This window comes from Protopterus annectens, chromosome 16.part0, assembly GCF_019279795.1.
Source record: "Protopterus annectens isolate FY-2018-M chromosome 16.part0, PAN1.0, whole genome shotgun sequence".
Lineage (NCBI taxonomy): Eukaryota > Metazoa > Chordata > Ceratodontiformes > Protopteridae > Protopterus > Protopterus annectens.
Genome location: NC_056750.1, coordinates 407,097,183 through 407,124,918, shown reverse-complemented (window position 1 = coordinate 407,124,918; position 27,736 = coordinate 407,097,183). Strand labels below are relative to the sequence as shown.

Genomic DNA, 27,736 nt, shown 5'->3' with positions numbered 1-27,736 from the left:
CTAACCGCAGTCACAAGGGCATCATTGATCACAGCCAGGAACACCTTACTCCAGTTGTGCAGCTCCTTTGGAATCACAGTCAGCTATCAGAAATCCAGTCTTCTTCCTGTGCAGTTGATTGAATTTATAGGCTACCACTTGAACACAGTCTCTCAGATTACAAGGTTACCACATTCCAGAGTGTCAGCCCTGTGTTGTCTTGCTGTTTTGCTATTATTTTGCCCATAACCCACAGCTTATGTGATTGGAGCACATGGCAGTTGCCATTTGTTTGGTTTGTCTCGCAAGGTACTACATGAGGATTCTGCAGTGGAATTCCAGTGGTGCAGTGGTCTCATCTGACACACCTGATGGAGTTCCAAGTTGCATTGACAGAGTTTGCTGAAATCAAATCAGCTGGTGGTTGGAGTCTTCTTTGGTGTCTGCTGGAAGACTGTTTAGTCTTCTTTCTTGGGGCATGATCATCACTGACACCTCTCTTCTAAGGTGGGGGGAGCATTTTGAAAGGAGGACTGTCCAAGGACCTGATCTGATATTGAGGCTGGTCTTCACATCAGTGTCCTGGAAATGAGCATGGTTCTTCTTGCATTGTAGCCTTTTCAGGATGTTCTTCCCCAGGGTGTGATTTCAGTTTAGACCGATAATGTATCTGTAGTGTGGTACTTGGACAAACAAGGGGAAACCTGTTTATATCCTCTTTGTTGGGAGGCCATGAGAGTTTGGCAATAGGTGAATCTGAAGTTGTTGTTTTCATTTGATCTTCAGTCTGTGGGACCCAGATCTGGTACGGGTCCAACTTGGCCACATACTCCAACATCAGATCCAAGCTCCAAGCTCCTCCTCCTCCCTTCAAATCTCGTTTGCCGCTCGTGAGTTACAGCAGAGCAGATTACAGCTCCAAGTTCCCTTTAGAGTAAGTTAGCTTTTTTGGGTAAATTTTCTCCTATCTCCTTCTTAATTAGTGTCTTTACTATCTCTTTTTCCTACTCTATCACTGTGCACTTCACGTTGGTTCTTTAACAAAAAAAAAATCTCTCTCTCTTTTCTCTTCTTTTTCTCCTTTCCGCCTTTCTTTCCCTGTAGTGTGTGTGCTTCAAACCCCCTAAGCCAGGCTATAGGAAATGCACAGTGTGTGGCCATAAGCTTCCCACTTCTGGTGGCCAGACTGTGTGCATTGTTTGTCTTGGTGTGGAGCACCTAGAGACCTCCTGCTTGATCTGCGCGGGTTTCAATCCCTGCACCTTAATCGTCAGGAGGAACAAGTTGATTCTGAAGGGCCTCTTCCCTTCAGAGGCTGCTTCTTCCTCCTCCTCTGCTCTGGTTTCTGGGATTCCACCTTGCACCAAGAAGTCCAGGGATGGGGAAAAGTCCCAGGCGAAGGATCGGGACAGGCCCAGGAAGCAGTCTTCTGACTGCTCTTCTGTGATTGACCCCTGGTCAAGTCTCGGCCAGATCCAACCCTCGCCTCAACTCCAATCTCCGTGCTTTTCCCAGAGCCAGAGATTTCCTGGGCTTGGTTCTCGCTCTCTACCTTCCATCATCGCCACTCCAGACCTGGGTAGGTGGCTTCTTTCATTCGGTCCTCCCGTAGCCTTTCTGAAGCTGAGGTGGACAGGATGATGCAGAGGTTTATTCGGACCCAGATTCAGATGGGAGTCTTGCCTGCTCTTTCCCCCTCTGAGGCTGGGATCATGCAGTCCATTTTCCTTCCCGTTACTCCATCTCTGATCCAACCTTGGGTTTTGAAGTCATTGGGTCTGAGGTTTCCCAGTGTTGAGGGGTCGGCACCGGTGGTTCCAAGTACCTCGACACCGACCATTGCCCTGAGTGGTTTGGCTCTGACCATTTTGGAGCTGACCGACTCTTGGAGCCGTAGCCTCAGCATTGGATCAGAGGGGATGGAGTTGACTTGAGGTTTTCAAAATCGGTTCATCCACTTGGAGTCTCGGCTCTGGCTCCCCCCTCAGCACAGAGGGCAGTGGATCTGGTTTTGCTCCCCCTCCCTGCTACTGGGATTCATTCGCCCACTGCTTTCGATGTGGTGGAGAGGGTTCTCTTTGCTCCCTCGAGACCCTTGACCCTGTCATTCTCGAAGTCTGTCCTGGCTCCCTCTTTTTCTGGGCTGGAGTTTGTCATCCTGCCCCCTCAGGGACAGCCTGTCACCACTACACCCCAGGAGGTCCCTCCGGGACCATCCTGAGTTTCTGAGTTCTCCCCAGGAACTCCCCCCCCCCCCCCGAGGAGCTCCCTTGGAAACACACATGCAAAAGGAGGCACTTGGACTTCCCACAGGAGTCCCTCATGGAAGATACCGACTTAGAGGAAGGGGAGGGTTCCCCCCGATCACCCCCGGAAGACATGGAAATCATGCACCAATGAGCAGGATGGTCTACCCAAAAGCCCAACCCAGATGAGTTGGCATTCCTGGAGGCGTTTGGCACAGGGTCCTCTGCCTCCTAGGTGTCCCCTCCCACAGATCCCCTTGGGGATTTAATTTCATCTAGGGCATGGAAGGAACCAGATATGGTTGAGCCTATCTTCAGATGCCCAGACAGAGTACTCAGTGTTGCACTGGATAGATAACATTGGTTGAAAGGATCCCCTGTCGATGCCATGGTGGTTGCGGTGGCCACCAAAAAAGAGCTCGCTCATGAGAGCTCTACGGTCCATCCGTCAGACCGAGAGTTGAGGACTGTGGACCATTTCAGCAAGCGGGCCTAGGCATCAGCCACGTTTGCATTACGTGTCACGGGATCTGGCCAAAGTGGTTGCTGAGTCCCCCCTGGGGTCCATGTCGGCATAGGAGAAAAAGATGTTCTCTTCCCATATGGCCATCCTTATTTCAATATCTAATACCTCCATGAGGCTCCTATCACACGCTACAGAGAGTGCCTCTAGGGCTGCCGTAGCAGGTGTAGCCATCAGACGTCACACCTGGCTCCAGCTTTATGCTTTCTCAGAGCCCTTCAAGGAATCGTTTATGAATGCCCCCTATGTCAGTTCCACTCTTTTTGGCAAGACTGTTTGAGACACTTTAGTCCAGAGCAAAAAAGACGGGAAAACCCTGTCTGTCATCGGGATTCACTTCTTAACCCCACAACAGTCCTTCTCTTGGAATTAGTGTATTGTGAGGAATATGTGGTTCTGGAAATCTCAGGGCTCTTCCCAGGATGCTCAGGACTCACCTTCCCCCAGAGGCAGAGGGGATACGACAGATGCCGCCCTCATGGCAGAGGGGGCCTGAGGAACCAAGGGTCTTGGGATTCTTTCCCAGGCAGGCCCTCACAGCAGCCCTGAAAGGTTGCCCGACTGCTCATCTCTGGAGGCAGTTGGGGAATGTCTTTCTCTGCACCCAACAGTCTGGGAGTCTATAACGGACGATCATTAGGTTTTGCAGATAATATCCAGAGGATACTCGATCCCCTTTCTTCAACCCCCAGTCCCTACCAAACACCTCCTGGATGTCCCACCTGTGCAATGGGAGCAGGCAGCCATAGACATTTCCAGGCTGCTCGAAAAGTGAGTCATCCAGCCTATCCCCCGGGACCAGTCTGGATCAGACATCTACTCCAGGTTCTTTTTTGTGCAAAAGAAAATGGGGGACTTAACATCCATCCTGGATCTGTCAACTCTAAACCTGTCAGTTGCCAAGATGAAATTCTGGATGGTCACTCTTCAATCCATTCTGCTGTTCCTGCAAAGAAATGACTGGATGTGCTCAGTGGACCTCTAGGAAACATATTATCACATCAAGATGAACAGGTGCTCTCGGATCCTCTGCTTCCAGCTGCGAGACAGTCATTTTCAGTTTAGAACACTCCCCTTTGGGCTCACCACCACCCCAGGGTGTTCATCAAAGTAAAGGTGGTAGTGGCGGCTCACCTTCAACGGCAGGGGTTTCAGGTCTTTCCCTACCTTCGCGATTGGCTCCTTTCTGCTCCCTCCAGGCATCGTCTGTGTCAAGCCAGGGATCTGCTTCTCAAGACTGCTCACTATCTGGGCATGACCATAAACCTCAACAAGTCCCAGTTGGCACCAGTATAGGTTCTCAGCTTCATTGGGGCCTGGATAGACTCTATCCAAGCCAAAGTGTTTCTACCTTCGGACAGACTGTTATCCCTCTGAAATCATGTTTCTTACATCCTTCAGGCCAAATGTCCCCCAGTAGATTCAGTTCTTTGGGCATTGGGGTCCATGGCGGCCATGATCACTCTTGTCTCAACAGAGCACCTTCATATGTGGGTCTTCCAGTAGACTCTGGCGGTTCAGTGGTCCTTACTAGATCTTCCTTTATCACATCCGGTTCGGTTATCTTGGGTTTGCAAGGATTCACTTCTAAGGTGGTTTCAATCCCGGATTTTCTTCTGGTTCATCCATTCATTTTTCCTTCCCCTGCAATCAAAGTGACCATGGATGCCTCCCTGCTAGGGTGGGGGAGGCATTGCATTGGAAGGATGGTCCAAGGCACGTGGTTTTCCCAGGAGACTCATCTGCATACCAGTGTCCTGGATATGAGGGCAGTGCTTTTGGCATTGCCGGCTCTTCATGCCTTTCTTCCTCAAGGGATTTTTGCTATCCAGACGGACAGTATGTCAGTAGTCTGGTACATCAACAAACGGGGGGAGATCTGATCCATTTGAAGGCGAAAAGCCGAGGTACCAGATCGCAATAAACGTTGGCTTGGCACTGGCTTCTTGTGTTGTTCGTTGGAGATCAGATCTTACCCCGCTTGTCATGAAGCCATGAGATTGTGGGCGTGGGTGATTTCCTTCGGCGGTTTTCTGGTGGCAACGCACATTCCGGGGATGTCCAACATACTAGCGGACAGGCTCAGCAGATTTATTCTGATGCCTTATGAGTGGTCTCTGAATCCTTCAGTAGCAGAACAGATCTTTCTAAAGTGGGGTCAGCCTTGCTGCGATCTCTTCGCCTCTCCTTCTAAAGCAAAGTGCAGTGAGTATTTCGCTCTGAATCCCCATTCAGAGGAGCCCCCCAGAGACTGTCTAGTTCATGCTTGGCCCTCTGGTTTACTATATGCCTACCCTCCGATGCCTCTGATATCCAAGTTCCTTCAGAAAGCTTGATGGCTGGGGAGCTCAGTGATCCTCATTGCCCCATTCTGGCCTCACCAAGTTGGTACCCCTCTCTGTGGTCTCATGCCGTGTGCCCACCTTGGACACTAGATCCAGTTTCTGATCTGATTACATATCCCTCAGGGATCCCTCATCCAGACATAGTCAGCCTGAAGCTCGTGGCTTGGCTGCTGCAATTTTCTTGATATTTAGGACTCCTGGGCTGTCTTCTCCTGTTAAAAAGATTTTGGTAGCAGCTCACAAATCTTCTACCAGGAGGGTTTATTCGAGTAAATGGAAGTGTTTCTTGATCTGGGCTTCCCGTCATGACCTGGATCCTTTCACTGCACCAGTTCCAGCCATTTGGGAGTTGCTGGCAGATATTTTTAATCATGGCGGTAGCTTCTCTATGGTCAAGGTACAATTGGCAGCGATCTGTAATTTTCACACAGGCGAGAATTCGACTTCTTTGGCTTCGTCCAAGCTTTGTAAGGCCTTTTTTAAAGGTACCGTTCTCCTTAGGCCTCCAGTTAAGGACCCAACGCCCCATTGGGATCTCACCTTGGTGCTGCAAACTCTGGTTTCTTTCCCCCTTTGAACCAGCGGCTCCAGTTGAGTTTCAGTTCCTCTCTTGGAAGACGGCTTTTTTGGTTGCAATTACCTCAGTGAAGAGAGTTTTGGGGAGCCAGGCCTTGTCTGTCAAGCCTGCTTATATGGTATTTCATAAAGACAGGGTATGCCTGAGTACAAACCCATCATTCCTGCCGAAAGTGGCATCAGAGTCGAATATTAACCAGGTCATCAATCTTCCAGTTTTCTTTCAAAATTTCCAGAATAAAGGAGAGTACAAGTTGCACTTGATTGATGTTCACAGACAGCTGTGTTTCTATTTGCATAGAACAAAATCCTTTTGTAAGTCTGATTAATTTTTTGTTTCCTTTTCTAAATCCTTCTTGGGATAGCATGTCTCTAAGGTTACTATTGCTCATTGGATTTCTGAGTGCATTCTGTTAGCCTATCGAGCTAAAGGGTTATCTCCACCAGGTCTATTGCTACTTCTGCGGCCTTTTGGTCCAGGGTTTCCTTAGATGATAACTGCTCTGCTGCTACCTGGGCATCATTGCACACATTTATCTCCCATTATAAATTAGACCTTCTTTCCAGGGACAGGGCATCCTTCACTTAGCCGTACTCCAGAACATCCTTCCATGAGGACCTCCCAGGGTTCATTGGTAGCTGGAGACTCTGTCCCACAGGTTGAAGATCAAATGAAAACAACAACATCAGATAAAAGTTATGTACTCACCATAACGTTCCATCTGAGTTGTTGCTTTTCATTTGTCTTCATCCTTCCCTCCCTCCTTCCCCCTGCCTTGTGTGGGCTGTGTAGTAGACCGGATGGAAGAGGCATAGCCCCCTCTATTTTGGCTAGTTTCTCTCTTGATGAGTCTTGTGGCAATACCAGGTCTATAGGCATATGGTCTATGTTTTGGTGTTGCTGTTCTGTAACAAACTCGATCTGAGGGGAGGAGGGAGACAGGGGCATTATGGGTAGAGGAGAAATTTGGAGCTTGGATCTGATGCTGGGGTATGCAGCTGAGTCGGATTTGTGCCAGATCTGGGTCCCACAAGTTAAAGACAAATGAAAAGCACATAACTTTTTTTTTCATTGAAACCAAGTTGGGAAGATCTTTCCTTCTTCCCTTCAGTTTTGATGTCTTTCATATCTTTTGCCCATGGAGTTTGAGCATTGTCAGTTTGGGATAATATGGGGCAAACTCAATCTGAGGTAGATGAGGCAGAGCTTAACAGACTGAAATCTATGGAATGTGGCTGGCCTCAGATATGATAACCCACAGGTTGAAACAGACAGAAAGAGACAGCATGGATCTATCAAAATGGAAAGTACATAACTTTTGTTTTTTTTTTTCATGAGAGTATAAAAAAATGATAACCCCATCTAGTTCATAGTTTATTCGGATGTTCAGATTTTTGTCTGACCCTGTTTGCTACTGATGTCTCTGTTGTACATTAGTTACAGCTCTGTGCTTATTCAGCATATTAGCAAAAAATATAAATATCTTAAAGTAAGGTATAAAAAATCTAGAGACTGGGTATCCTTTGCTTCCGATATGATTTTCTATAAGAATGCATCTCAAGTATTTCTTTTAAGATATGTAGACATTGGATTAGTTGTAAATACATTTGATTATAATCTCTTTTTTTATTTTTGTAGCTTGTGATTTAAGTTGGCCTAGATCATTTCTGAAAAATGTATTTGTGTAACATACCTATCTGGTTAACAAAAATATATAACTCCCACAAGTGTTTTCTCTCCTTGCATTGTCTGATTATTTTAGAAATCCACGATCTCCGTGTAAGTATACCATCTCAGACTTTTTCCTAAACTCTTCTCCCTAAATTCTAGCTCTTCCTTTTCTCTGAAGGAATGGAAGATGTTTGTCCTGCACCTTAAAACTTGAGTTTTATACATGTCTCTGTCATGTCATCTTTTACCTTACTATATGCAGTGAATGTACTGATCCCTTTTGCCTTTATTGCATTTTGTTAGCCATGTTCAGTGAGTTATACGTGGGAGACCAGGGAAGAAACTTCCAACATAGGTGATAGAAAGCAGTAATCATAAAGGGTCTATATCAGAACATCGAAGTATTAAAACTTCGAATGTTCTGATATCGAACACTATTCAGCGAACGCTAAGAATAGCGAAGCTGCAGAACAACAAATTGTTTCCTCGGCCATTTCTGTGGCTTTGCTATTCTTAGCGCTGTGGTGGAAAGTTACAGGTTGGGTTCAGGTAAGTGTGCGATTGTTTGTACGTTAGGGGTAGAGGCAGGTTAAGTGAGTTAGGGTTAGGGCGCGGGTTAGGTGAGTGTGCGATAGTGACGGACCTTAGGGTTAGGGTTTGGGTTAAGGTAAGTGGGTAGATAGTAATGTATGTATAGTTTAGTGTAGCATTAGACGTAGGAATTTAAGTGTATGTGTGTGGTTGCTGTTTGTTTGATGTGCTTGTGTTGTGTGTATGTGTTTCGGAGCAGCAAATTTTTTCCATGGGAAAAAAGTTGCTGTTCTGAATGTTCAATATTTTCATGTTTAGATGTTTTGGGGCTGATGAAATAGCATTCACTATTTTCATCTTTCGATAACGTGATATAAACGCTTCATAAACACTGCATTGCATTCGGCTGGTATTCAGATAAAATAATGTAAACAAAAAAAGAAAAAATATATATATATGTGTGTGTGTGTGTGTGTGTGTGTAGATATATATAAATAATACAAGTGCTCTACGTGCTTCGCAAAACGCATGGGAACCCTGCTGTTTATTGTCTTGTGTCTCTGAGCGCATGGAAGCAGACAAGTGTGAAGCAGGCATTCAGCTTTATGTATATGCCATTGTTTGCAATTCATTTTGCCCAGAAATATTCAATAAGGGATTACCTTACTGACACACGTTTACAAGCATACAACTGCAAACTTTCTGCATTAAATGTACATGCAGACACAGTTTCCCTTTTAAAAAAAGTATTATTTTGTTCAGTAAGACTCTACAATGCAACGTCAATGAAATGCGGGCATAAGTAAATACAGTAATGACTGTCACTCCTCTCTCTGCCACATACACACACACACACACACACACACACACCACACTTGGCACATGCCCAGTAGTGGTGCCCTACTGTTCCCAGTCAGTAGTAGACCTCCTAACAACCACAGTATGCAGGTAAAGGCTGCTATACATTGATGAGCAATGATGTACACAACATCATGTGTTGGCCTTTTTCAGTTGCTGAAGAGCAACAGTGGATACATGCAAACTCTGCAGAGTTGTTCACAGTAGAGTATATAACAGTGTAATACAGCCTAGCACATCTGCCATTCCCATCTCATCTCATTCCAATCTTCATGAACTGATATGGGTTTGCAGCCCAAACCCACCTATGGGACTTACTTAGCTTATCCAACTTCTGCTGCTGCAGTGCATCCATAGTGCAAAAGGATGGACACAGATGTTTGCTGTCGTAATAGTTTTAAGCATCCACCTTTGCATAGATTAAAAGTGCCTGTTGTTATTAAAGTCATCAGAATTTGTACATCTACACAGCTACCTCTGAGTAGATTAAAAGCTGCTCTGGACACAGGAATGGATGTATTTTTTTTCTATTGAGAGTCATGGTAATTTCATCATAAAAGGTAGACAAATGTTGGAAAGAATGCATAATCTCTGCATTTGGGATAACAGTTCTTGCCTTAGGCCTGCATGGCCCAGAGACTGAAATATTTAAACAAGTGAACCAAAACCATTGTGATATTTATATGCAGACACAGTTCACAATAGCTGGAGGTGACACATTTCTGTATTTGGTCTTACGTTACCACAAGTTTGTTTTATGGGGTACAGCAGTGACCATATTTTGGAAGTATGTCAAGTACCCCTTTTGTGAATACCTCAGTCTGTAAACATCTACTTAAAAAAATACCCTTTGTTAATTTCAACTATCCATTGATAAAAAGGATAGTTATGGCAAAAATAGTTAAAAAATATTTCTATTTGTTCAGTAAAACTTTCAGTGTACTATAAATACATGGACATTTAGTCCTTCCTAAAACAAGGCATACAAAAACATTAAACTAAATGCATGCACATTAAACTAAATACTTGCATTGGTAGCCTTTTCTAAAACTTGGCAAATAAATTCTAAGAAAAGTACTCAAGACAGAGACTGTCTTTTGGTCTTGTTGCATACATTTTTATGTGTAAGTGTATACAGGAACTGCACTCCTCACACGTTCTGTACACTAGAGTTCCTCACCTTGGTTTTTCATTTTACAGTCTTGACACTGGATATGGACTATCCTGCTGACTTCTGTAGTTCTCTGCTTCTGCCATTCTGTCCTTAAAGTGTTGCAAGTTTTTGCATTATCAGTAGAGAAACACCTTCCCTTCCAGTTCTGTAGCTGATTTGCATGTGAAGGGGTCCAGTCCCAAAATTCGCAATATGACAAATTACTGGCTAGTCTCTGTTACTGACCTAAGTGATCAACTTCTGCCCTTTCTTCAGTTAGATGCTCCTCTTATGATCTGCTCCCCAGCCAATCCATACCGCTCTCTCTTTGTGCAAGAAATGTGGACAAAACCTAAAGTAATAGGAGAGACAAAGGCCCAAAATTATCAACAGAATTTTAAATATTGCTCTTAGAAAGTTGCTAGAATAGCAAGGTTTGTGTTAACATGCATTTGTGTAGGATATGAAGTCAAAAACTCAAATGTATGTCATTATTTAGTGACTTCAATCCTCAGTGATTTACCGGAAAAACACACATTTTATAAGGAACAGACCAAAAATATGAGCCAAAATTTTGGACATTCTACCAAAATCTGGAGAGTTGAAAGTTTTGCCTGTAATTGATTTTATTTAAATAGCATTGTCTTTTCCATATCTTAGTGTCAGAACTGTTCAGAAGTCCATAAAAATATTTTACACTTTTTGATTATGCATCTCAGCTGCAATCACACAAGGTTAGTTTTTACATATACAAACCTTCCTCCCACCCACAGCAATGCTGTGCTACAAGGGGTTCTTCAGTTTATTAATGTCATGAATGTATTTCATAGTGATATCCTTTATTTTCTTTGCCTTTGGTTGAAACTCACTATCATCTGTATTATATGATATGTTTTTTTCTGTAGCTTAATTTCTACATTGGATTACAGAGGTAGCTTGAAATTGCCGACCTTTTTATTGCTATATGTTATTGTTGCTGAATAGGATAACAAAAAAGCAACAGTACATTTAGTTCTTTTGTGAACTTTTGTTAATTTCATCTGACCTCACCCAGTGTGCCCTCCATTTTATGTTTCCTGCCTGATCTAGGTTTCTGGTTGTGGCCACCCATTTTGAAGACTGGTGAACAAGTCAGTTAAATTTTCAGAATTTTCCATATTTTCGGTAGTGTTCTCCATACCCACTGTTACTCCCTGTCTAGTTGAAATGGGCAACTGCATTTCACATAATCTTTTCAACCATTAATGCCCATCAGCCCAAAATATGAAATGCCTTCACATGGAGAGTGGCAGTTGTATGGGACTGTTCAAAGGATTCAGTAATGCATGGCCCCAAGTAAAGGGCATTGTGGCTTTTTGTGAAGTGAACTGATAGTACACAGTTGTATGTCAGTACTTTAGTGGTGAATCATCTTGTGCAACTGTTGCAAAGGGTGTGTGGCAACTTTATCTTGTGGAATAGCTTTACTGGTTCAGTTTCAGCCCCTGAAATTGAAGCAATGTCTCAAGAGTTGAGTTTCTCAGCTGGTTCATATGGCAGAACTTAAAGATATGGATAATTTCATCAAAGTGTGCAGTTGCCCCAGAATTTGACTTTGCTTATTTTCTTCTCCTGGTAATTCTTTGGGTTTGGATGGTGTTGGAAGCTACCTTACAGGGAAGTTAATTACATGATCTCTTCATACAGTGAAACACAAAGTTGCTGTGTTGATAGTGATACAGAAGGGGATGGGGGGTGTTACTGCATCAAAGTAGGAGCTTGCCTCAATGATGCAGTAGCACTTTGGTGTCTTGTAGCAGTACTCTTCACATTGTTATCCTTGGACTGCTGTATCAGTCGGAAAGACTCAGCTGCTTTTTTGAGATGCATTACTAAACAGCGAGGGCCTGAATTTCTTTGAGGACACATTTGCAGATTGAGCTTACCAGCCACATGTTGTCAGTCACTGGTGATTCCAGCCAGATGAAGAGGTGCATTAGCAGCAGTATAGTGTATGCATATTCATGTCTCAAATTTCGAATTTCATGGCTGAAAGTTGGATGGTAAAATGGCACAGCAGTTAGCTGTCTTAGAGCATTTTGTTCTCTAGGTCATTTCTCAGCTAGGGTATCTGTGGAATCTGCATGAACCCCGTGTCCATGTGCTTCTCAGATGCCAAATATATGCAGAGAAGAATTGATGGTCCTCCAAACTGCACTTAGGAGTCTGTGGTGTGTGTGTGTGTGTGTGTGTGTGTGTGTGTGTGTGTGTGTGTGTGTGTGTGTGTGTGTGTGTGTGTGTGTGTGTGTGTGTGTGTGTGTGTGTGTGTTGGCTTGCATTGGGTGTGTCTGTAAGTGTAAGTGTATACAGGAACTGCACTCCTCACACGTTCTGTACACTAGAGTTCCTCACCTTGGTTTTTCATTTTACAGTCTTGACACTGGATATGGACTATCCTGCTGACTTCTGTAGTTCTCTGCTTCTGCCATTCTGTCCTTAAAGTGTTGCAAGTTTTAGCATTATCAGTAGAGAAACACCTTCCCTTCCAGTTCTGTAGCTGATTTGCATGTGTAGGGGTCCAGTCCCAAAATTCGCAATATGACAAATTACTAGCTAGTCTCTGTTACTGACCTAAGTGATCAACTTCTGCCCTTTCTTCAGTTAGATGCTCCTCTTATGATCTGCTCCCCAGCCAATCCATACCGCTCTCTCTTTGTGCAAGAAATGTGGACAAAACCTAAAGTAATAGGAGAGACAAAGGCCCAAAATTATCAACAGAATTTTAAATATTGCTCTTAGAAAGTTGCTAGAATAGCAAGGTTTCTGTTAACATGCATTTGTGTAGGATATGAAGTCAAAAACTCAAATGTATGTCATTATTTAGTGACTTCAATCCTCAGTGATTTACCGGAAAAACACACATTTTATAAGGAACAGACCAAAAATATGAGCCAAAATTTTGGACATTCTACCAAAATCTGGAGAGTTGAAAGTTTTGCCTGTAATTGATTTTATTTAAATAGCATTGTCTTTTCCATATCTTAGTGTCAGAACTGTTCAGAAGTCCATAAAAATATTTTACACTTTTTGATTATGCATCTCAGCTGCAATCACACAAGGTTAGTTTTTACATATACAAACCTTCCTCCCACCCACAGCAATGCTGTGCTACAAGGGGTTCTTCAGTTTATTAATGTCATGAATGTATTTCATAGTGATATCCTTTATTTTCTTTGCCTTTGGTTGAAACTCACTATCATCTGTATTATATGATATGTTTTTTTCTGTAGCTTAATTTCTACATTGGATTACAGAGGTAGCTTGAAATTGCCGACCTTTTTATTGCTATATGTTATTGTTGCCGAATAGGATAACAAAAAGGCAACAGTACATTTAGTTCTTTTGTGAACTTTTGTTAATTTCATCTGACCTCACCCAGTGTGCCCTCCATTTTATGTTTCCTGCCTGATCTAGGTTTCTGGTTGTGGCCACCCATTTTGAAGACTGGTGAACAAGTCAGTTAAATTTTCAGAATTTTCCATATTTTCGGTAGTGTTCTCCATACCCACTGTTACTCCCTGTCTAGTTGAAATGGGCAACTGCATTTCACATAATTTTTTCAACCATTAATGCCCATCAGCCCAAAATATGAAATGCCTTCACATGGAGAGTGGCAGTTGTATGGGACTGTTCAAAGGATTCAGTAATGCATGGCCCCAAGTAAAGGGCATTGTGGCTTTTGTGAAGTGAACTGATAGTACACAGTTGTATGTCAGTACTTTAGTGGTGAATCATCTTGTGCAACTGTTGCAAAGGGTGTGTGGCAACTTTATCTTGTGGAATAGCTTTACTGGTTCAGTTTCAGCCCCTGAAATTGAAGCAATGTCTCAAGAGTTGAGTTTCTCAGCTGGTTCATATGGCAGAACTTAAAGATATGGATAATTTCATCAAAGTGTGCAGTTGCCCCAGAATTTGACTTTGCTTATTTTCTTCTCCTGGTAATTCTTTGGGTTTGGATGGTGTTGGAAGCTACCTTACAGGGAAGTTAATTACATGATCTCTTCATACAGTGAAACACAAAGTTGCTGTGTTGATAGTGATACAGAAGGGGATGGGGGGTGTTACTGCATCAAAGTAGGAGCTTGCCTCAATGATGCAGTAGCACTTTGGTGTCTTGTAGCAGTACTCTTCACATTGTTATCCTTGGACTGCTGTATCAGTCGGAAAGACTCAGCTGCTTTTTTGAGATGCATTACTAAACAGCGAGGGCCTGAATTTCTTTGAGGACACATTTGCAGATTGAGCTTACCAGCCACATGTTGTCAGTCACTGGTGATTCCAGCCAGATGAAGAGGTGCATTAGCAGCAGTATAGTGTATGCATATTCATGTCTCAAATTTCGAATTTCATGGCTGAAAGTTGGATGGTAAAATGGCACAGCAGTTAGCTGTCTTAATTTCTCAGCTAGGGTATCTGTGGAATCTGCATGAACCCCCTATGTCCATGTGCTTCTCAGATGCCAAATATATGCAGAGAAGAATTGATGGTCCTCCAAACTGCACTTAGGAGTCTGTGGTGTGTGTGTGTGTGTGTGTGTGTGTGTGTGTGTGTGTGTGTGTGTGTGTGTGTGTGTGTGTGTGTGTGTGTGTGTGTGTGTGTGTGTGTGTGTGTGTGTGTGTGTGTGTGTGTGTGTGTGTGTCTGTGTGTGTGTGTGTGTGTTGGCTTGCATTGGGTGTGTCTGTGTTGGCTTGCATTGGGCTGACATTTCTTTCAGGTTTGTTTTGTTGTGTTGCACTCACTGAGTTCCACATAATCTGCAGCTCCCTGTGGCATTGAATTGGATTAAGCTGGTCATTGAAGAATGAATGAATGAACGAATGAAAGGTCGAGCATTACTGGATGTAACTTATCTATGGCAGTTTTCTGCAGGATCTTCACCCCCACACCTCTGCAGAATTAATACTTTTTGCATCCAAGTCCACATAACTCAGAGTTTATAACCCAACAGTGATTTGTTCAGATATGCTGTCTTAAAATGATAGCATTTAAGACTCTGAGACTCAAATGAGTAGAGAGCCTGCAGTACATTGATAAACAAAAAGAGAAATGAAGTAAAACTGCAGTTTAGGAAATGACATTCTGTTGAAACATATACATGAGAAAATTGCTTGTTGCAAATAACAAAAAGTTGTGTAGTGTACATATTGCTGGACTTCTGTAAATGTAACAGCCATTATGTTGCATTGCCATCTTTTGTAATTGTTTGCTTGAACCTTAATTTGTCGCTTTTCATTATTCAGGTAAGATGACATGCTGCTTTCTGCAGTAATTCCTAAGAACTGTAAAAAAATGTCCTGAAATAACTGAGAGGGTAACTTGGTAGAAGGCTGAGAAAGGACAGTAAAATCAAGTGAACAAATAATATAAATATACATTTTGTGAAACAGCATGTGTGGCTCTTCTCTTTTGAAAAAAAACAACTTATTTGTTGAGCTTTTTTTTGTCTTATTAGAATTGGTCTGCCTGAGGAGGTTGCTGGTGCCGTGGCTTTCCTTTGCTCATCAGATGCTTCCTATATTACTGGTGAGACATTTGTCGTGGGAGGTGGAGGACATGCCAGGCTCTAAGAAGATTCAAGATAGTGGGGAAAAGCAGAAAATAAAGATGATTTGGTGTTTTAAGGCATATTCTTGCTTTGCTTATTGGCTTTATGAAATATTTGCAAACTTTTGGCAGTTTCCTTCATGAACTGTAAGTTGCTTGCCTCCATTTGAAATCGGTGTCCTGTTCCTAGGCCAATACTAGGAAGTATTGTCACTACACTACAGTACAGAGAACTGCTTTTGAGAAACGGTGCTGTATGGTACCTGAAAGGTGTGAAAGTAGGATTTCTGCTCTTTTTTTATTGGCTGTAATCGTCTGAGTCATGTTTCCTGTGCTTACCTGTACAAGCTTTCATTTTAATAAGAAGTAGAAACTTGATGGGCTCAGTGATATTGTTTGGGCTTGTCTAGAGTCAGACTAGTTCATCACCTCATTCGTAAGTATTTTCACATATCTTTCCTCTTTGGCAGCCAGGTGTGAAGATGGTAAATTTTAATCAGTTCATATGCACCATAATGCATAGATATTTCATTGTTCATAAATTTCATTGTTTATAGATTATACTGAACGATGCGTTGGCACAAGTCCCAAAAAAGATTGATGTTGACTCACTTAGGGAAGTTTCAGCAAGTGCAGTTACCATGAAGTTAAATCACTTGAAGCATTTTTCGGTGAACCTCACAGTACATTCTTTTAGGCAAAAACCTTTTTTTGCCCCCAGACTGACATATTCCAGTGCCACAGTAGTTTAGCAGAGGAAAAAAGTGCAAACTCCATCAGCACTAAAAGCAGCTTTCAGGAAAATCACTTTACATTAATTGCACTTATACAAACTGACACCCCCAAAACAGACTCAAGCATTAGGTTTTGCCTATTGTTTCTGCTTGTGCCATTAGTGAACTTGTCTCCCAGTCCATTGAACACCCATCAGTTAAGAGCAAATACAGAAACAGTAGTCGGTAATTATAGTGCAGATGGACTTTACCGAACCATCACACAATCACATTTCAGTGACTTATGTGCTCATCTAAAGCCCTTATGAATTGTTTTAAATTCCTTATCTTATTTCCTTTTGCATCCTATACCATTTATTTACCAAAATATTTGAGAACCTGTTTTTAAAATGTGTTACTTTGGGCTTATACCTTAACCATAACACATTTTAGTGTTAAATTCCTTTCTTATCACAAAACAAGACTTTTCCTGACACAGCAGATAACAAAGGGCAGGGTGGCAACAGATGTGAGGGGGAGAATTATCACAAGAGTGCTTTAAAAACAAAATATGGTCTCTTGTCAGTAGTCTGTATCCCACTATCTCATTTCTTCTCAGTTTAGAAAAATACCCTTTGCACACACTCTTATGTCCTTTTGTTTTGGTAACTAGTGTAGTATTCAAAATAGTAATTTAGATCTGATAATACTATCACTGATAACAAGTGTAAATTCCTCCTTATTTTGGAGTTCAGTAATATTTAAATGCAATGGAAGTTCCTTCTCTCCACTGTCAGAAGAGTTTTGCTCCTGTTATATTTATGTGTTTTCCACATTCATTTAATACAGTTGCATATTACAGATTTGGAATTTTTTGTTGTTTCATAGCCACATTCCTTAGCAGTACTTACCATTTCATTTCCCCTTTGTTACTTATGTAATCATGACAAAGGGCCTGTCCAAATAAACTAGTTTTTATCAGTACGAACGTTTCCAGAACTTGTTACTTGCTACGTATATACCTGCATCTTATTACAAGTATTTTTGGTCGCTGTAATTACCAGTATCTTATCACAAGCATTCTGCCTGGAACTCCACGGAAACTTTTTGGAAGTGACTTATGTAATCATGACAAAGGGCCTGTCTTAGTCCTGAACTTTGAAGAATATCTCTCAGTACTCTGTAGTAATCTGATAGTTTGCCACTGATGTTACATACAGTCATTCCCTTCACAAACCTGTGTATCTTCTCATTTGTAGTTTTCTCATTTCCTCTTCCACACAATTCTCCTGTCATGTTATCTCCATTAAACATTTACATTCTGTTGCATTGTACATTTGACAACTTCATGTAGATACATTAACAGATGGCTCTAAATATATGGGATAGTTTAATTCCTTGCAGGAATTTGCTTGACTAGCCAAAGAGGAGCTTAATTCCTGAAGCCATATTAATAACCTTCTCTTTAGATCCAGTGCTGTCAGCTGTTACTTCTTTTTATTTTTCCAGAATGGTTGGTTCCTGGCAGAGTCACACTAACAGGTTAGTAATTATCCGTCTCTTTTTTTTTTTTTAGTCTTAAAAACAAGGTATAATCCAAGCGTTCTTTTCTTCTGTGCATTTTTTTATATTCAAGGATCTCTCAGATAAGCCAAGATGTTCACAGAGCAGCTCGTCAGTAACTTTAAAGCCTTCATGTCTAAACTAGGATTGATTTGATGGAGGAATTAGCTGGGTGGGGTAAGAGTGACCAGCTGATGCTGGCTTGCCCTTCTGACGAAAGATGACAGGCTTGTCCATTCAGTGCTGACATGAAGGAGAAGACAGATGTTATAGCAGGCAGTGCAAATGATGGGCATACGAATTCACCAAGCAGCACATTTGCATTCTTTAGTTGGCATTAGGTATGTGTAAGGAAGTACACCTGTATCATTGAGATGGTATTTGTAGAGCACAACTGTCAGGTAACCATGGTGTAGCATTTGCTAGGCCAGAAAAAAACCTGTGACTGTTGCATACATGACTACTGGAGACATGGGTCAGCAGTCATAGGAAGAAAAGGTGCATAGAAGAAAGGGCTTTCTGGTGTGTTCTCACTAGTTCAGAAATATTTAATTAGCAAATTTTCCAATGTTTGGATAGCATTCCTCCTAGCTCCTGTTTGCATTGTATTACTTTTTATGTTAGCACAATCTATCTTCTCCAGTTTTCCTTTTATAAACATGTGTAATTACTGTAGTGCAGTATACTTGTACTGTAAGGTGCTGGATTTAATGTGCAAATATGGAATAATTTTCTCTTCATTGTATGGATTATATTACATCTGTAATTGTCAAGTGTTCAGATGTTTTGTACTCATCAAGCTGGCCATGAATATGGTCTAGTTGGATATGTGCTCTACCACAGAAAACATATGTAAATAAATAAGTAAATAAAGCAGAAATTCTACCTTTAATCTCATATTGTTGTGATTGTGTGTGCCTGTACATACACAGCTGTACACTTTTTTATTTTTTTTTTATTTTGCAGGAGTTGTAATCCCTTCTTTGCTTTTTTAGAGTCACATTTCAGCTTCTGTGCCCTCCTTCAGCACTGTAATTTTCTGTATGCACCATTGGAATGTAACTTGTCCACATCATGGAATACCCAGGCCTTACCTTTGCTGGTTAAGAGACATCATTTGCTTAGCATGCCATGTTAGGGCACACCTGTTAACACTAGGACAGAGTATTCCATTTCTGTAAAGTGTTGTTATTAAAAAAAATGGTTTTATTGACACTACGTCTACAGTTGACATTATGTTGGGATGATTGTGTAGAAAATCCTGCTGTTCGAGCTTAGTGCAAAAAACAGTGCAGGTTCTCGTAAATTACTGTCTACTCACTTAGGTAGTTCACTAAAGGCAAAGCCATGGCAGGAAACAAGCCTAGATGTTAGTTGTATCTCACTTAATGGAAGGCTATATACATCCCATGGCTAACAGTCATATGTGGTGTGATACAAATGCAGCTGTGAGCAAGTTATCATGGAAGAAACAGCCATTTGAAAAACATAACAGAAAAAGGTCCATGGAAAATAGCACTCTACCCTGGTCAACAAACACACACACATATCTACACATATCCACACATACACCATACCTCTCAACCTCTTACTGGAAGAAATCAGGGCAAAGCTTGACAAAATGGGGGGACAAAGGCCCAAAAATAGGGACACATTTTAAATATTGCTCTTACAAACTTAGAAAGTTGCTAGAATAACAGGATTTATGTTACCATACATTTTCTGAAGGACATGAAGTCTAATACTCAAATAATTGTCATTATTAATTGACTTTAATCCCTAAATCATCCCAGTGATTTGTCAAAAACCACAATTGTTTTGAGGAACAGACTAAAACTATAAGGTAAAAATCTGGACATTCTGTGAAAATCTGTGCAATTCGGAGGTATCACACACACACACACACACACACACACACACACACACACACACACACACACACACACACACACACACACACACACACACACAATTCTTTTAATTTAGTAATGGGCAAACACCAAGGTAAGACTTGAACTGGCTAGTATCAGGGGGCAACCCACTGACATTGCTTCTCTACAAGTATTGTATTTTTTTAAATTTTATTTTAACTGTAACTGAGTAACCGAACTGGTCCAAAAGACTGTTTTCAACTATAACCTGGTCCCAGACGCAACAAATAAATGGAAAAGCCACATGGTTATCCGCAAAATATGTACAGAAAACAAATTTATCAAATAGAATTATGGGTTAAAACAGGAATACAAGCAAATCTTATAGTTGCAAAGACATCAGTAGGTATGTTATCAAGTAAGGTCAATAACATCAAGGTCCAAAAGGTGCAGTTTATTATTCAGGCTGAGTTGAGAAAGTCTAATTTCTTTATAGTAAGTACTGTGGTCACAACTATAGTAAAGCACTGGTTACCATTACAGAACAGCTGGCATCTATTTATTTACTGAGAAAGTGTTTTGTCAACAGCCATAGGCCATGTATGAATTGTATATTCTCTAGGCAGGTAGAAATATAGCTGGAAAGTAAAGGTTGAATTACCCATGTTCTTTAAATATTTAAATTGTGTAATCTCGGTAAGATGTGATTTGAAAGACGTTTTTTAAATTAAGCATTTCAGCCTTAAGTAAGTTTTGAGGCACTGCATTCCATTTTAAGTAGCCATCTTATACAAGCCTCTCTTAGAGATGGCAGTGGTATATGGGAGTCTAACTAGTTACAGGCTGTTATTATTCGTCAGTTCTCAACTGCTGATGTTCTTTTATTCCTACGTTGCAGTATTCTTTACATATGAGGGATGACTGCTGTAAGCAGGCCCAACATCCAGTCAGTATACAAAAGCCTTTTACCACTGCAGGGTACATGGGACATCACATGTAGGCCTGCAGACAGCATAGGCCATAAAAGTGACATTTGCACTTATCATCCTCAGAGCTTCTCTGCCTCCAGTCTGAGCCCCAACTTCGACCATCAGTCTGCTCGCCTGAGTTGCTTGCTGGTGTACAAGATTCAGATAAGTGCCCCATTGGGGTTTTCTTTTTTTACCTTTTGCTACTGCTTTTGTATGAAGTTACATGTCATCCAAGAAAGGCAAGTGCCAGTGTGGCAAACAAATCCCAGATAAAGACACTCACGATCAGTGCCTTTTCTGCTTAGGGCCTAACCACGACCATTGGTCTTGCCCTGTCTGTCAGGCATTTGTTATGGAGACCCTACTGAGCTGTCTTTCTTCTCTTAGTATTTACCTTGAAAATCAGAGGCTTAAGAGAGCAGCATGCGACATTATGGAGGGTACGTTGGGATCTTCTGCTGAGCTTTTGAACAAGGCTGAGAAATTCAATCCTGTTACTTTGGCTGCACCTTCCATTCTAGACGTCCCTCTCGAGGCCGATGAAGGCCGGGAAGTCCATTTGGATATTGGCTTGGATTCCTGACTCAGCGGGTACTGCTTTGGAGGCTGTCAGGGATTCAGCTACTGGCACATCCTCTGAGGTTTTGCAGACATCCTCATCAGACAGACAAGGGGAACCTAGGCTCACTGTTTTGGAAGGACCACAAAGTATCCTGCAGATCTTAATCTGGGAGGATATACCAATGGTGGGTACACAGGGTAGGCCAATGTCGGCCTCCTCTACCTTACACAAACCAGATGTTCACCTTAAAAAGAAGCAAAAAAACTAAACATGTTTTAGTTCTTCAGGAGTTATCGTCTGACTTGCAGGATTTTTCACGATGTCTGTTTAATGCCTTCATGGCTTTAAGGTCTCCCTCAGGGGTCTCCCCTCTTACTTCTTCCCCTCACAAAAGGGTTAAGGAACAGGTTTTTTCTGATGCAGAGGATTCCTCAGTGGATGAATCTTTGGCTTACTTTGCCCAGATTACATCTCCCTTGGAGTATGCTTCCCCTGAGGAAGAATCTAATGGCACCGAGTCTCCTGATGAGAATATCCCATTTGGGAAGACTGTTGCACAGATGAGGGAGTACTTCAAATGGGACTGCTCTCAGATTTCTGAGGTGAGAAAAGATACTATGATTTGTTTGAAGTGGACCCTGCTTCACCATCTGCTGTGCCTCCTGTTTTACTAACTTTTCTTGATGCCTTCTCTTCTACATCAAAGACTCCAGATAGTTAACCTCCTGCCCCTGAAAGGCCAGATAGGTTTTACAAAGTTCCAGAGGACTGTAAATTCCTTTACAAATGCTCCTCTGCTGATCCATTTGCGGTTTCTGTGGCTGCTAATAAACCATCCAGACTTCTGCCATCCACTTCATTACTCCCTCCTGATAAGAAGAGTAGAATTATGGAAAGGTTGGGGAAAAAGGTTTACACCTCAGCTACCCTGGCTTTCTGTGCTATCAACTACCAAACCCATATCACCAAGTACGCCTTGGCCCTTCCTTCTCAGGCTACTCAGCTTCTCTCTGACTTTCCAGATTTGTAAGTTAAGTCTCAGCTCTACTGTATTCTGAGAGTTTCTTCTCAGGTGGTCCGTCATTACCTTAATTGCAGCTATGGTGTAGCTGTGCAATCTTCTAGAGCTGCTGCCTTGAGCTCTGTCTTGAGGAGATATTCCTGGTTGAGGCTTCAACCACTCCTTGGTGATTTCAAGCCTAAGATTATGGATGCCCCTTTAGATAATAATACCTTATTTGGGACTGCTGCAGCTAATTTGTTCAAGTCCCTAAAGGAGAAAGATAAAGAGTTACAGAATTTAAGACACATTTTTGTGTCTCCATTTCCTAAATTCCAAAGGAATCATTCTGTTAAAATTGCTTTTGTTAGGAAACAATCTCGCACTCCTCCTTCTAGAGGTAAGAGGATGGCTAGGAATGCCCTTGCTTTTAAGCCCTATCAGTTAGCACCTTCCCAGAAGCAGCCCTTTCCTGACAAGCCAGGTAGTATGTCACTACTACCCATGTCTCTTCCACATCCCCCTTTCTCTGTGTCTCTCCGTCTCTTTCCCAGCCTGGGAACACATAACTCAAGATTTTTGGGTTCTTCCCAATACACAAAAGGTACTTCATTGTCTGGAAAACCCTTCCTTCCTTCATGAGGATTCCTCAACCACCACAAGAATAACTTCATTTTTTTTCAGAGGTGCTTCAGGAGTTGAAATCCCAGGGAACTCTACAAGAAGTTCCCCTGCCCCAAAGGGGAAGAGGTTTCTATTCCAGAATGTTTCTTATACCCAGGAAAGATGGCCCTTGGAGACCCATTTTGGACCTGTCACACCTCAACACCCTCCTAAGTGCTTCAACCTGCCGCATACTCTCGCTACAAACTTTATTTCCTCTCATCATTCCACAGGCGTTTCTGGCCTCCCTGGGCACCAAGGATGCCTACCTTCATATTCCTGTTCATTCCATCTACAGGAAATTTCTGTGTTTTTCTGTTGCTTCTCTGCTTTGCCCTTTGGTCTCTCTGCAGCACCAAGGGTATTTACAAAATGCTCCTGTCATTGTTTTCTGCAGAATCCAGGATGTACAGGTCTTCCCTTATCTGGGTGGCCTGCTGCGCCAGGCATCACTTACAGAGACTTTGCAAGAGTATCTTCCTTTCATCATTTCCCTTCTGCGAAGGTTGGCTTTCACAATAAATTTCAAAAATATCCTTCCTCACCCCTTCCCAGAACCATGTCTTCCTGACAGACCTAATGTTGGGTTCCCTACCTCTTTAGAAAGTTCTGTTTCCAAGCAACTATTTCCAAAACCTTCTCCCTCTGCACACTGTGACAGCCTGGGAGTTCCTCGAGCTGCTGGTATTTACGGCATCCACTATCCCCATGTTGCCTCTGGCCAAACTGTACATGAGGAAATTTTAGCGGTTCCTAAAGTCGGTTTGGAGACAGCATCTACACCCATTGTAGTTTGTACTTCCTCTTCTTCCTTGCCTAAAGAGAGAGAGCTACATTGATGGATTCATCAGGTTTATCTAAATGCAGGTCTTCCTTTGTATCCTCCCTTTCCTACTCAAGTCTTGTTCACAGATGCCTCAGACATGGGTTGGAGGCAATCTTTGAAAACTTGAAGGTACAAGAACTTTGGTCTCCTTCTCAAAGGCAAGAACACATTATTGTAAAAGAAATGAGAGCTCTTCTGCTGGCTCTTCAGGCCTTCCATACTATTTTACATCCAGGACCCCTAAAATTGTTTACAGACAGCACCACAGTACTTCGGCATGTAAACAAATGGGGGGGGACGAAATTATATCTTTTGTGCAGGCCAGCTCTCAGACAGTGTATATCTCCTCCAATCCGAATGTAGTGGCAGACATACTCAGACGGCCGATGACTCAGTCCCAGAAATGGATGCTTCACAGAGATGTGTTTCTGGACATTCTCCAGTAGTGGGGTACACCTCCAGTCAGTCTCTTTGCCTCCCCTTTGAACAGACAACTTACACAATTTTGTGCCAGAGGTCCCAGGTCCTCCGGTCTGGAAGGTGGACACCCTTTGAGTTTCTTGGAAGGTGATATTTCAATACACATTCCCCCCTTCCCTCTCATTCAAAAAGTCATGTTGAAGTTTCAGCAGGACAAACTGAAAATTTTTCTGGTGACTCCCTTTTGGCCAAGATAGCATTGATTCCCTCTTCTCCTGCATTTAGCCAAGGGCAGTCATCACAAGTTACCTCACCAGGTGGATTTTCTCACACAGGACAAGGGATCTCTCATACACCCATATCTGTCAACTCTACATCTGACATTGTGGGTGATACATTTTTGATTCATTTCAGATACCTCTTTTCTGAGGACGTGCTTAGGGTTCTGCAGGAGGCCAGGAAACCCAGTACCATGAAATTTTACTCATCAAAATGAAAGAGGTTTTTCATCTGGTGTCTGTCTTGTAACCTAGATCCGCTTTCTGTAAACATTCCTTTGGTTCTATCCTACTTGTGTGAACTGCTGAAGGCTGGATTGTCTTATTCTTCTGTTAAAGTTCATTTATCAGCCATTTCTGCTTGTCTGCCTTTGCTACTTCATTGGCTTCTAGATTAGAGGTAAATCTTTTCTTAACTTATTACATCAGAGTAACACCTCCATGTGCATCTGCACTTAATTCCTACTCATGCCTGTAGGCGTCAAATATTGCTTGTTCATATATGTATATCTAGTAGAGCTGTTGCCTCTTCTGGTGCCTTTTTCAAGGGTTTGGATACTACTGTTTTGGAAGCAGACACTCAGACTTGTGTTCACACTTTCACTAAACATTACAAATTGGATGGCATCTCCATATCCAGAGCGGTCTTTGCTAGAGCAATTCTTCATGGCTTTCTAGAGAGTGTCTCTGTTCCTTCCTCTTTCCTGTCTTCTTCATGAGCTATGGTATTCTCCCACATGTAAAGAATACTGCAACATAGGAATAGAAGGACATAGAATAGTTGTGTAAAATCTTACCATAACAATAGATGTCCTTCTATTCTATGTTGCAGTATTCTTTCCCTCCCACCTTTCCCCTTGGTTCATATTTTTTTCTGTTGATGTATGTTTTCCTCCTTTTGTTCGTATTGTGGCATTCAGTTCTGAAGACTGTATGTGCAGACGTCATTTTTATGACCTATGCTGTCTGCAGGCCTATGTGCAATGTCCCATGTACCCTGCAGTGGTAAAAGGCTTTTATATACTGTCCGGAAGTTGGGACTACGTATGGTAGTCATCCTTCATGTAAAGAATACGGCAACATAGAAGAGAAGGACGTCTATGTTTATGGTAAGATTTTACACAACTATTCTTTCCTAATCAGCAGGAAGTTTTTCAGTGGTTGGCAGTATCTGTTGTTAAAGATGAAGTTTAAATTGGTGAACAGATGTTACCAAAACACTTACCGCTATGCTCTTTGAATCGTTCCTTCATAGAGGGTTTTATGTAAGAAATGACCTTTTAAAAGTGCAGTGAATATCTGAACAGGAAACTTGAACTTACACTGTCTGTCCACGTGGATGTTTGGATCACGCTGGTGATGCCTTTTGGTGGGCCATTAAAAAACAGCTCTACTCTCGCTCAGTTGGAAATGTCAGTGCCCCCTGCCCCCCCCAAAAAGGGGGAAACTGCAGAGACGTGTAGAGACCAGAATAGTATTTAGCATTTTTTCAGTAGTTATCTGCCAAGCTGTTAAATTAACAGTTTGGCAGATAACTAGCTGCTTACAATTGGGCTGTACATTTCAATTAAAAAAACAGTAAGGAATGCTCTAGTAATGTCAGTACACACTGATGGACTTACTGGTTGAATCGGTAATCCAGTCAGTAGCCAGGCACCGATTTTCAATATTCACAGGTTTTCTTTAAAGTTTATTTCTTATAGAAAAGCTGTTGAGAAAGATTTACTTGTATAGAAGCTGAGTGATCGCAACCACAAAGATTCAGTGGGCAGAACAGTATGTGTTATGGTAACATCCATTCGCCACTTTAAGCCTGATCTTTAAATCAATATGTTGGGGTTAGAGTTTCACAGCAAGGGAACAAGAGAAAACGAGCAGAGAGAGAATGCTGTCATCCTAGAAGAGAATGATCTAGGAAAAGGCCTGCTTGATTAATTGAAGTGGATTGACACATTAAGATAGATGAAAGAAGGAAATGACAGAAAACTGAATAAGACCCAAACTGTTAGACTGGCAAAACAGGTGAACACACTAATTGAGACTATTGAGAGTAATTAATATTATATAACAGGAATGGACAACATACACTACTGTGCAGCTTAACTAATAACAGATAGTGTTACCACAAAAATGTGGAGTGACAAAGGAAAGGAAGGGAACACAGAAAACCACCATGGGAGCACTGAGTAGAGAAAACTGAAACAGTGACGAGAGGAAGTATTACTGTCTATAAGGTAACATCTTTATTCAGATTAGCAGAAGCATTTCAGAAAGCAGTGGGGATAGAACTCAAACTGGAAATAGATGAAAATCAGGCACCAACAGAAAGTGCCAAACATCAACCAACTAACAAATATATAAAGAACAGGACCAGAAGAAAAGGAAAGACAAGTGCAAAGCCTACAGTTATAATTGCAAGTATAGGAACTCCTGGAACAACCACATATTGATAATTTGTCACATGAATAGTTAAGGAGAGGTGAATTTAAACCAAAATATGAAAGGCAAATAATGGTGGCTCAACAATGGGCTATGTACAAATTGCTTTGCAAAATATACGGAAAAGAGGGAGAAACAGACAGATGCAGGTTCTGTAATGTAGAAACACTTGCATGTTTCATTGCTGGGTGTGATACACTCATGTAAGTGGGTCTGTGTACTGAAAATCACAATTTTTTGTCAAAACCGTTGCACTGGGGATTGTACAAACACTACAACATGCAAGTAGATGAGAAGCATTGGAAACATGAACCACAAAGTATTACTAAAAATGAAGGCATTCTGATTACATGAAATTAACCAATAGCAGAAGCAAGAAAACATACAGTAATCAAATAAAAATCAATAGCTACGTTCAGGGATTATAATGTCCTTGGATGGGAGATAGGAAATTCACCCCGGGGATCATGTCAGTCGCCCTGCTAGACAGGGACCTGGAGAAGTAAATATTGTGGGAAGAAATATCCAGGGAATTGTTATGGCTAGTCTTGCATAGGCCCTAGGGCCGATAGCCTAGTACCAACCTATGGACTGAGAGACAATATCATAAAATATCAGGTTATGCAAGCAGAAACCATAGAAATGTAAGATAAAGATACTAGGATAGTTCCAAGTAGTAGGAGGAGTAAGAGGACTATTAATGAAGGAATTTTCAAGTGCACATAAGTATGCTGCCAATATATGTTGCTCTGTATCGACTGCAGAAGGAGGCAATTATGGGTACATAGCAGGTGCTGAGAAGAGCACTGCTGGCAAACATCAAAGACTGAAGCAATACTAATTTCCTGAATTCTAGTTGTTCCCTGACTCGGGACTGTGGTCTATTCTTGTCACAGTATTAGAAACCCAAACATTTGGAGAAATTAAAATAGAGAGTGAGCCCGAAGATTGCCAGTCTTGTAAC

The 27,736-nt window shown here is 41.9% G+C and overlaps 1 protein-coding gene across 1 annotated transcript in view; it reads left to right on the top strand.

Annotated features, from left to right (window-relative positions):
- Positions 1-18,634, top strand: part of LOC122790792 (dehydrogenase/reductase SDR family member 4-like) — a 582,153-nt gene extending 563,519 nt beyond the window's left edge. Inside the window, exon 8 of the mRNA XM_044058413.1 lies at positions 15,375-18,634. Within this exon, the coding sequence (XP_043914348.1) occupies positions 15,375-15,489 (115 nt within the window). The 3' untranslated portion in view covers positions 15,490-18,634. The remainder of the gene's footprint in view (positions 1-15,374) is intronic.
- The last annotated feature ends 9,102 nt before the right edge of the window (positions 18,635-27,736 follow it).